This window comes from Trifolium pratense, linkage group LG3 (assembly GCF_020283565.1).
Source record: "Trifolium pratense cultivar HEN17-A07 linkage group LG3, ARS_RC_1.1, whole genome shotgun sequence".
NCBI classification, from domain to species: domain Eukaryota; kingdom Viridiplantae; phylum Streptophyta; class Magnoliopsida; order Fabales; family Fabaceae; genus Trifolium; species Trifolium pratense.
The window spans coordinates 39,052,873-39,064,672 of NC_060061.1; the positions used below are offsets into that span (position 1 = coordinate 39,052,873).

At 35.0% G+C, this 11,800-nt stretch overlaps 2 protein-coding genes and 1 non-coding gene across 3 annotated transcripts; 1 reads left to right on the top strand and 2 right to left on the bottom strand.

Annotated features, from left to right (window-relative positions):
* Nucleotides 1-93: 93 nt before the first annotated feature.
* Nucleotides 94-3,931, bottom strand: LOC123918818 (beta-catenin-like protein 1). The gene is made up of 8 exons (XM_045970970.1): nt 2,752-3,931; nt 2,561-2,645; nt 2,037-2,133; nt 1,781-1,844; nt 1,631-1,687; nt 1,076-1,113; nt 905-986; nt 94-437 (listed from the first exon to the last, which is right to left on the bottom strand). Exons 1-8 carry the CDS (start codon nt 3,820-3,822, stop codon nt 348-350), a joined length of 1,584 nt encoding a protein of 527 aa, XP_045826926.1. The 5' UTR covers nt 3,823-3,931; the 3' UTR covers nt 94-347.
* A 1,741-nt stretch (nt 3,932-5,672) lies between these two features.
* Nucleotides 5,673-5,754, bottom strand: TRNAS-AGA. The gene has a single exon. It is a non-coding gene; the product is annotated as a tRNA-Ser (tRNA).
* A 2,328-nt stretch (nt 5,755-8,082) lies between these two features.
* On the top strand, nt 8,083-11,618 carry LOC123915798 (protein DJ-1 homolog D-like). The gene is made up of 5 exons (XM_045967040.1): nt 8,083-8,243; nt 8,322-8,438; nt 8,867-9,307; nt 9,996-10,358; nt 11,228-11,618. The coding sequence occupies exons 1-5, from the start codon at nt 8,190-8,192 to the stop codon at nt 11,414-11,416; spliced, it is 1,164 nt and encodes a 387-aa protein (XP_045822996.1). The 5' UTR covers nt 8,083-8,189; the 3' UTR covers nt 11,417-11,618.
* The last annotated feature ends 182 nt before the right edge of the window (nt 11,619-11,800 follow it).

The following is an 11,800-nucleotide window of genomic DNA, read 5'->3' on the forward strand; positions in this document are numbered from 1 at the left end:
CAAGTCGGAGAAACATTTACTAAATGCAACTCTAAGTCGCTTAACTATTTATAGACGTTAAAAGTTTCCCTAATGGAAGAGGAAGAAGATTCATGACCAACCCCTGCCCTTCAAGGGAAAGGAAAACATATTATCAAATAAAAAAACTACAGAAGATGAAGCTGTGACAGAAACTGTATGTGACTAGATCTCAACTACATTCACATATCAGTGTCTCTTTCTCCATTATCCCGACTGAACTATTTCTCGTTCTGGACAAAACATATTTTACAGACATTGGAAAGGGGGAGGGGGAGGTTAAAAATTATCACTTCCAATGAAGTGTACTCTATTAAGTCTTACAACAGTTATAACGCCATTAAGAACTTCTGAATCTTTGTCTGTGCTCGCTCCTTCTCTTCTGGCCCATCAAGATCACCAATATTGTCATGATATTCCTAAACCACAGAAGAAGAAAAATTAATCGATTAGAGCTTCTGCTATTTCTTTTGTTTAAAAGACTGGGTTTCAAGGAGTGACCCACTTAAGGTTAGTATTCAAGCACACCATAGCAGAGATGCTAGGTTTGGTCGGTCAAAAAAAAAAAAGGAATATAATCAATTTACCAAAATTAAAGTACAACTTAAGGACAGGTACACTGCAGACAAAGCACTGATAAGGGCCAACCAAGTTCACAGACTCAATCAAATCTTCGAAATTTTAAGTGGGAACTAATATAACATTTTTAAATCGTGAAATGAAATTGCTAGTGCCTTGAAATATGGAAAAAAATATGACAAATATTGCAAAACTGATATTTAACTTGGACTTGTGACTTCATTAATGCATCTTCAATACAAAAACCGACACCAACAAAAGATATAAAATAAAAATTTGTTCAAACTTAGCCACAAAGTATGTTTACCTGAAGTATATCCTTGACATGATTTTTACTAAGTTTGTTCTGCTTGAGAAGTAGTTCAATTCTTCCTCTCATTTGTGGATGCCTATTCATAATTCATTTAATTAGGTCAGGCCAGTGAAAGCATACATATTAAAGCTCTGAAGTTTACTATATAAAGGCGCAAATACTTACTCAGAGCACCAAATGTGACCCAAAATGACAGCAACCAACTGAAAAATCATATAAATTTGTCAGTACGAAAAAGGTACTGTAAAACTGGTATCTCGTTTAGAGATGGTGCTATTATAATAAGCACCACAGGTGTTTACTAAAAATATTCCTGAATGCAATTTGAAATGGAAAATTGGAAAGAAACCGGAACTTCATAAAAAAAAAATTGTTAATAAAAAGTATATAGTTGTTTAAGTATAAAGAACATATTCCAAAGTCCAAACATGTTTTAAAAAAAAGGAAAATGCTAACATGTACCCTTCTTTAAGGGCACATGTTAAGGAGCCAAATGTAGAAATAATTTGTTGAAACTTGTGCATTTAGATTTTAAAAAATTAAATTTGTGTACTATCTAATGCAAAGTTCCTATATTTAGATACTTAACATTAACATAACCCTTAAAAAATTATAAAAGACAGTGCTATTTTTTGAAACGGTTATGGAAGAGTTCATAAAACACCAGAAACTACTACCAAGTCATTTCAGAGCATCAATTAGTCAGTTAAATAAACTTACCTGAAGAGTATAAAGTCCAGATTCTAGTTTACGATTGTACTTTTCATCCTCATCCATCTATAAAATACAGAAATATTAGATTTTGCTGTAAAATAATAAAATAAAAAAGTTACTTCAATCTGACATATACAATCAGCATAAGTAAACTACCTCCAAGTCATCTAACTTAATTTGATCCAACCGTTCAGTTTCAGCTTTGACTCTATCTGAATATCTGGTGGGAAAAAAATAGTGTGTTCAGATGAAAATAAGCTTTGAATCAAGATTCCTACTGCCACAATTTGATGATTCTAGACATACAAGATGTGTACTAGCTTTAAGCCAAGTTAATAGCAGAATGGAACAAATGGATTAAGTTCAACAATCATATGAACATCATAAGGAGAAGAGGACAAGTTCAACCTACCTGATGTATAGTTCCATTAGCCTATCTATCTTCTCGCATTCGTTTTCAACAAATTTACTTAATAATCTTTCTCTCCTAGAGCCCCTCAAGATACCACCTGGAAAGATATAAGAGTACTGAAGTTCAACATCTAAATAATAAAAAATTAAGGTATACACACGTTACATCTAACTAATGCATATTTCAATTTACGCACGGATGCACTTAACGTCATTTTGCAAAGTATTAGTCTGTATTTCCGGGACGATTCAAGGGGTGCTGTATATGTATCCATTGACGTATTAGATAGTTCTATGATTTTTCATTGTATCAAGAAAAAAATTATAAGTGTGTCTATCCTCTCACTCATTTCTAAAAGTTAATTTCTCTTTCACGAAACAACTCAATATTCCACTAGTAAAGTATATAGGATACTGAAGTTCAATATCACATAACTTATAAGGGAAAATACAGTACAATACTACAATGTCAGCGAGTACATATACTATGTCAAAACTCAAATGAAACTTGACTTGCCTGCTTACCAAATAATGAAGCAACCAGCGATACAATGCGCTCCTCTAAATCCTCCTGGTATCGTTCTTTCTTGTTTTTCTTACTGATGTGAATCTATGTACAATAAACACAACTCTTTTAGTACAATGAAACTCCATTTATAAGAAAACAATGAAATCACATAATACAACTCTTGAAGGTTAAAAGCAGTATTACTTGCCTTACCCATAAAAGCTGCAAAAGCTGTCTTCAATCCCAAAACATCAACAAATCGTTCACAAGCAGGAGGGTAATTGGTCATTGCGAAATCAAGCGCTCTTATAGCAGAAGCATAAGCCAATTTCTTCTGTTTCATAATAATAATCATCAACTCAACCCCTTCAGCTTTCACAAACCTTTCCTTATTCTCCAACGGCATCAACAAACAACACAAACAATCAAACAAATTCTCCACCATTTCTTCCTCATCAGAACTCTTCGGATCCTTCGACTTATACATCGCCACAGCCTGAAGCACCACATCCACCCCATTCATCTGTCCCAACTTCTTCTGATTTGCAGTACTATTCTGCAACAAAATCGCCAAAATCTCCGACGCATATTGCTTATTACCATCAAATTCCCTCACCTTAATCTTCCCTAACAACCACTTCAACAGCTTCGTCTTCTCACAAACCAATTCCGCCACCCCCGGTTTCACCTCAATCAAATTCTCAATACTAGCTAACGTATTATAAACAGCAGCATTCTCATCAGGATCAGATTCCGATAACCGATGAAGATTCTGAACTAAAAGCTCCAACACACTATTATCAACCAAAGCATCAACAAGAACCCTAGCAGGTTCATCATTTTCATCAAGTACATCTTCATCAGTTAAATCCTGTATAAGCTGAACAACATCAATAGCAATATCAGTATTATCATGATTAAGCAAATCAACAATTGACGGAACAACATTGAGATTAACAAGATCGGGATAAAGCTCCGGTGCTCCGGCGAGAACTTTGAGTTTTTGAAGCTCTTCATGGAGCTCCAATTCAGAATCCGCGAATCGATCGGGTTGATTCGGATACTTGAGTCTTGCTTCGATGTTTTCCTTTAATCGGCGTTCGAATGAGAGAACGAGTTTTTTTAGGGTTCGATTGTCTACTACTTCTATGGTGTTTTGGGATTTCTCGATTGCTTCGAGAAGAGATAGATCGACGTTGTTGTTGAAACCGTTGGAGGATGAAACGGTGTCGTCGTGCTTGCGTTTGGAAGAGTGGTTTCGTGTGTTGGATACTTCCATTGTTGCCGGAGGTGTGAACTGAACCCTAACGATGTGTTTTGTGGGTTTTTGGATGAAATGGAAGAGAAAGGCGCGTGATGCAACAACGATACGACGTCCTGAAAAATATTTGGTGATTAATTTTTAAATTTTTTATATAAAAATAAGAGTTTGATCGATATATAGCGACGGTCTAAAATAGTTTTACACGATCGTCCAATAAACAACCACCATTTTGTCATGTCATATCAAAAAAATGAAGATGTGAAAACACAAGAAGGAGGGTTGAATTGTGTTTTAGCTAAGTTAAAAAAATTTCAAAGTTCTTAACTCAACTAAGTTCGCAGCGGATAAAAGCACAACAATAAACAAGATTAAGGAGAGAGAAAAGCACACAACAGATTTATACTGGTTCCTCTCACAAAATGAGAGTAGTCCAGTCCCCTTGCACTTCCAAGGAATTTCACTATAATCACACAAGATTACAAATGCTCAAGCATACAAGCAAGAGATTTCACCACAATGCTCAAGCACACAGCAAGAGACTTCTCAATCTAACAAAGTAAATAAAGCTCGTTGATTGTAATACAAATGCTCTTAAGAGAACCTTTAAGATCAAATACAGTGAGTATATAAAACTACAGAGTATTTTGACTAAGAGTGAAAATCACGAGTTCAGAGGTTCAAAGCTTGTATTCACAAATGAGAAATTGTTCGAGCGCGTGTTGTAATTGTTGTAGTTTGCAATCTGATTCTTCTAGTATATATAACTGAGAAAGAGTCGTTGCAAAGATGACCGTTGTTGAAGATAACTTTTTGTCTTCATGCATCTGTCTTGATGCAGTTTGGTCGTTTCTAAAACTGAGTAAGAGTTTCAGCAACTTTGACCATGTGCATAGAAGACTTTCCTTATTCAGCTAAGAAGTCAGACAAGTCACGTTCTCCCTTATGGACAGACAAAATGTAAGTAGCTGTTCTGATCAAGGTTGAGAGGTCCTTTTCTTCATTGGTAAGAGAGTTGACCTTCAAATATGAATCTTCACATAATCCAAGATATACATCAGAGTTTGATTAACTTCAAACTTTAACAATTTCTGATGTCTTCATCCTCTGACGCATATAACTTCTGAAGATTCTTATCTTATGAGTTCTTGCGAAACTCTGAGAACTTAACTTCTGAGCCTTCTTCAGAGCTTGTCTGTATCTAAGTTCTGCACACTTAAAATAAATTTTTAGTATCTTCAATTGTACATTAATACTTAGTTATCATCAAAACCTTAATAGATTTAAGGCCCATGATTTAGGAGCGAATTTTTGAACAGGTTTAATAAATCCTATCAGGTTGCTAACCCACCAAAAATTAAGAATTAGAATAACAAAGGATGAATATGATAGGATTAGAAACATGTTAAATTTATTATTTTCTATTGGTGCACCAAACAACAAATTTAACTAGAATATGATAGTTTTATCATATCTTGTCTCATTATCCTGTGCACCGATCACACCTTTAACTCCTCTAGTAAAAAAGAAAATAGATGAATCCTCTATTGAGATCAGAAAGGATTGTTGCAAAGAAATTATGCTACAACTCGTGATTCAACAAGAGAAAAATTAACACTATAATATCATAATTTGATCCACAGATTTACACAATTCCATGTTCTGAACCTTATTGTTTCAGACCTTACTTATTAATTAAGATTTGAATTTCTACATTTGGTGCAAACATATGAATGAAAAAACTCACCACTGGTTGTTATTGTTAATCATCAATAAATATATGGCTGATGTGAAGTGTCTAGAGACCCGTACGTGGTTGGCATGGTTACGTGTTCTTTAGCGGTAATAATAAGAAAAATGCAAAAAAGCGTGGTCGGCAGGATTCGAACCTGCGCGGGCAAAGCCCACATGATTTCTAGTCATGCCCGATAACCACTCCGGCACGACCACTTTGTTGTTGTAATTATCAGTAAATATTTAGCTGAACTATACAAGAGAAGAAACTTTTTTTTTTCTTTTTCGAAAAGGAGAGAAAATAATAAACTACTAGTATAAATGGTCCTTAAACAGTTAAAATATATAAAATTTGTTAATTTAACTAGTTTATATTTAGATTTTATATGTTAAAAGTTAAATCGAAGGATTCTCACTTATTTTAATAACTAAATTTACAAACTAAATATAATCTAGAGACAATTAAGTGATTGAGCTCAAATTATTATTGAATTTTTTTTATGAAGAATCATTTGAAAGACCTCAAGTTTAAATTATAGGAAGAATTATTTTGGTTGGAAAAATTCGAGTTCAATTATTGGAGTAGATATGTCAAAATGAGATAGCTTTGCATGGTCTAAAATATGCCAATTTTTTTATGGGTATTTTCTCATGTAAAAAGTTTATATTGATGCTTAGTCAAAAATGTCCTCGGTCTAAGTTTCAGAGTGAGTGAGCATGTAGAACGTGGTGATCTTTATTATTCTGGGGTTCCTCATATATATAGAGACTACCTCGATCCCGCCTTGGTGAGAAAGACTCGAGGAGATCATGGAGCGGAGAATCTCGCCGGAAACGGGGGGAGTCCCCCATGTGGCCTATTTTGTAAGCCTTGATGTTATCTTATGACTAGGTCCGTTCTCATAATTCCGGGCTAACCATTAACAAGATTCTCTATCGCAATCCTTTGGAATTATTGTGCCTTTTCGTTACCAACCGATGTGGGTCCATATTCCCTGAACTGGCATGGCCCAAATGATATTGACGCCTTTGGCCAACTGGCGACTCCAAAAATTTGCCCAGTATAACGTTCAAAATAAATTTTGATAATTTGATAAGGACTAAAAACATATTTAACCTATTATTTTATAATATATAATTTTTAAAAAGAATTGACATTGATAAGGACTAAAATTAGCAATCACATTCGTAGTCTTGTCTGCCACTACATAAGAAATGATGGCCTAAAAGCTAGAGATTTCCAAAGTACATTATCCAAATCAAACCAAGTTAGTGGGAGCAGATACATGATTATTAACAAACAATTTCACCAATTTAATAGCTAAACTATCACTCATAAACAATCTTATACTGCTTTTCTTTAAAACAAATTTTTTTTATACTCTAAATTTTACAGATAAATAATTAATTCTATAATTCTTAGGTAAACTAACGATTGGTCTAGGACTTATATTTATTCAACAGAACAGTTAAAAATTGAATTTATGACAACTTGATATTAAAATGACATTTCTATCTATGAAAATAAATAGCATACTCTATCTCTTTATAATTTAGGATATTTATGCATTAATTCTTATTAGTTAATGGATAAATACTCCAAATTATGAAAGAGTAGTTTAAAAAAACTTATTTATACGGTTTAAAAATTAAATCGGAGAAATAGCCATAAGACAATAGCAAATTTTGAGACTATATCTTGTAATTTATAAGCTCATTTTTTCTTTAAAGAAAAAACCAGTAACTTTTTCATGAGCTTAATTGAGTTTAAAACTTTTGACAATAGCAAGCTTCTTCAACACATCTGGCCATACCGGCTGGAGTTGGTGCATCCGTGACTCTAATGGCAACTTTGTTGCAGCATGTACAAACATCAACAAGTATCACCTCTCAATATTAGAAGGTGAAGCCATGACAATTTTGGAAGCAATTCGCGAAGTCTCAACTAGAGGGTGGTCTAACATTATCTTTGAAAGTGATTCCAAAATTGTAGTGGATGCTATACAAGCTAGCCATAGAGGAGTATCAGAATTGAGTTCTATTATTTTGTCAATTAATTTATTGTTACAGTGTAATCTGATCTTTGAGATCAAGTTCATAAAGCGTCAAGCGAATATGGCGGCCCATACCTTAGCTAGGGCGGCCTTTTCTTGACCTTGTCGCACTTTATTTGATTATTATGTCCCTCATTGTATTGAACGTATTATAATTAATGAATTAAGTTGATTGTGTTTGTTTCAAAAAAAAAATTTTGGCTTATACTTTTTTCTACTAGTCCAACCGGTTATCTTAACTATTTTTTATTTTATTTGATATATATAAATTAACTCAACCGCGAAACACTACAAATTCGATCAACTAAACTTATTTATTATAAATTAGACAGTTATTATTTTTTTTGGCTTTTCACCACCAGTTTAATCTGGTTCGGGGGTCAGTTCTGGCATCAAGTAGTTCCAGCCCCCTCCGAACGCAGTTGTTGGGGATCTAACCGCGGTCATCTTACCAAGTTCAGCGTCACAGCTATAGTTAGACACTTATTTTACCAAAAGAGCCTTATAATCATTTTTGTTATTTCCGTTCTACCATCATCACTTCAAACTCTTTTACAAGTATAATATTCTAGACTCATCAGCATTGCAATATCAGCCATGGCTCCCAAAAGGGTTCTTCTCCTCTGCGGTGACTTCATGGAAGACTATGAAGTAAGCAAGCTTCACATCACTTCTCACTCCACTAGTTCACTTCATCATTCAATTCACTTCTCACTTTTTCTGTTGCAGGGTATGGTTCCTTTTCAGGCATTACAAGCCTTTGGTGTTTCTGTCGATGCTGTTTGTCCTGGAAAAAAGTCCGGTGACGTCTGCCGCACCGCCGTCCATATCCTTTCCGGTGGCCAGGTCTCCCTTCATTTTTTTTTTCTGCATTTACTTCTTCATAATGATTTTCTAATTAGTTATCTGTTTGAAAATTTTTCATGGATGAATGAAGTCAAAAGATTTCAATTTTCCCTAATTTTATAAATTTAGGGAAAAACTAATAAAAAAAATCTCATCTTGAAATGTCCAATCAATTCTCATAACTGTAGTTTAGTTCTAATTTCCAAATATAGTTTTGGTTAAATTTTGTGATATGGATTGTATGGGTAATGGTAATTTTTTTTTTGTCAAGTAGTCTGGTGACTAGAATAAGTGGAGTGTTCGGGGTTCGAACCCCGACTCTGCATATAAAATGTGATGTCCATGTCCCTACCAATTGAGTAAAATTCACGGGGACATGGTAATGGTAAAGTTTTAATCTTGAATAATGAGATTTTTATTGGTTTCAGACTTATACCGAGACAGTTGGTCACAATTTTGCACTCAATGCAACTTTTGATGAAATTGATCATACAAGCTATGATGGGTTGTGGTTACCGGGAGGAAGGGCGCCGGAGTATCTTGCACACATTCCTAGTGTTGTGGAGCTAGTTGCTAAGTTTGTCAAATCTGGAAAAGAAATTGCTTGCATTTGTCATGGACATTTGATTCTGGCAGCTGCTGGTGTAGTTGAAGGTCGTACGTGCACAGCTTATCCTCCTGTCAAACCAGTATTGATTGCTGCTGGCGCTCATTGGGTTGAACCTGACACCATGTCAACAACTGTGGTGGATGGTAATCTCATTACCGCACCTACTTATGAAGGGCACCCTGAACTTCTTCGCCATTTTGTCAAGGCATTAGGAGGCAAAATAAGTGGTTCTGATAAGAAAATCCTCTTTATTTGTGGGGTACGTTCAAATGTTTTTCTTGTTTCTTGTAGTTGAAAATCACGGGCTAGGATATTGCTCACTTAACTTCTTTTGATATGACTAGTTGTAGAAATTAAATTTTCAGGCATAGAGTTTATGGTTATTTACTAATATAAGTACCAGGGCTTTTTGTTTCCTTTTAAACTTGCTGTAAAATTATCTTCTCGCACTATACTATACCTTCAAGTAATGCCATTATACCACTTAATTTATGTAGGTTACTTGCTAGTTGCTACTATCTCTACACTAACATCTACGTAGCACTGACACTTAAGATTGAAGGTGTATCCGACACATGTGAGTGTGAGTGTCTGATACGATACTGACACTTATGAAATCGCTCCTATTTTCTCAAATATTACCGTCGTCTACGTGTCAATGCTTCATAACTAACATTTAATAGCTTTAAAATAGTTAGAGTGGGAAACTATACTTGGCATTTTGTATACACTTCAACAATTATTAGTTACATTAAAATAATTAAGTGGGAGACAATCGCGGCCCAGTGGCCTACGGATAATTCATACTTCAATATTATAGTAAATGAGGAATGTCATGCACCTAGTGTAAGCAATAATTTCTTTTGTTTTTATGTTCTTTCGTAAATAATTTTACCTTTATTGCTATGCTGGTTGATGAGACGTGTTTTGACAATTTTTAATCACAGGATTACATGGAAGATTATGAGGTCAAGGTTCCTTTTCAGTCTCTTCAGGCTTTAGGATGCCACGTTGATGCAGTTTGCCCCTCAAAGAAGGCCGGTGACACTTGCCCAACTGCTGTTCATGATTTTGAAGGAGATCAAACTTACAGTGAGAAGCCAGGACACAATTTTGCTTTAACTGCGAACTTTGATGATGTCAATGCTTCAGGCTATGATGCTCTTGTCATCCCTGGAGGCCGATCACCCGAGTACTTGTCATTGAATGAGTCTGTTATTTCCTTGGTGAAGCATTTCATGGAAAGCAATAAGCCAGTTGCATCAATCTGTCACGGTCAACAGATTTTAGCTGCCGCTGGTGTTCTCAAGGTATCATTACTGCAAACTCATTAGAGACACCGTTTTTGTTATTTCACGCTAGTTATTAACCAGCATTTGAATTGAGTAGCTATTAATATTCTTGAACTCTTGTTCAATCTACACCTTTTCTTTTGGATCGTTGGGTTACAATGTTGTAACTAGCAAGGCTGAACAAGTATGAAGTTATAACTGACAGGGATACAAATGCAATAATTTTTCCTTAAATAACTCATGCAGTGTGTTAGTGTTGTTATAGATTTATACTTCTGGTCTAAACTGTCATAATGTCATTACTTTCTTGATGCTTTAGGCGCACGCCCTTAGTTTCCATCCTCTTTTGGGAAGATATAATGTTTATGACTTTTGAGTCTGGTCTTTGTGTGTGCTGAACAAATTAATTAAGCAATTCTTGTACAAGTTGTTCTTGTGTCCTTCTTTGCCACAATTACTGTTATACTTAGTGGACAAGTTGCTCGTGAATCTGTCATCCTTTCTTCTGTCCACATCTTCATTCTAGAGTTGCTTGTTCTTCTGTGACATGTTGGTAGAGAGACACACAGCATGCATGGATTGAGAATCACAGCTATGTGATATATTGTAATCATGAAATGCTAACATGACTTCTGTGAATCATATTTACTCTTAGTTTTTCCTCACATGTAGTCTTCGGCTTTTCATACACCTTGTTTTCTTGCTTGGATACTTGTGTTGTAAATTGTAATCCTAGTATCTTAAATATACTTGAGGATTTCCCATTAAGGAAAGGAAAGAATGATAATACATAATTAAGCAAAAAAAATATTTCGATCATTCCACTTATTTCATCTATTAACTATTGATACATAACCTTAAAGTCTAGTACATTTTTCTTGTAACAGGGAAGGAAATGCACTGCTTATCCGGCTGTGAAGCTTAATGTGGTTTTGTCAGGAGCAACATGGTTGGAGCCTGACCCCATAAGCCGCTGCTTCACTGATGGAAATTTGGTTACAGGAGCTGCATGGCCAGGGCACCCTGAGTTCATTTCTCAGTTGATGGCACTACTTGGTATTCAAGTATCTTTCTAGTAGCCTTTTGTAATATAATAATGAATAAAAATCACCACATGTGTCTATTATTGAAGGGTTCAAAATAAGTGGATGTGTATTGTTACCTTATTGTATTTGAAGGACTTGTTATGTGATAGACATGCAAGTCTCTTTTGGCTCTTTTGAGCAAAGTGTCTCTTGGCTGAGGAATTATTCATCCTAAGGACTTGTATTTTTTATATTTTTTTTTATATTAACCCTTTGGATAAGAATTGTTCCGACCAGAAATCAAACTCAGATTCTTTCGAACGATTCGTCGGGGGCATTCCTTGTACAAAACTAACTAGCTTACAACAAATTGCTAGTGTCGGACGTCAGGATCGAGGTTCGAACCTCGGCCACTCCACTTTGCCATTTCGTCTA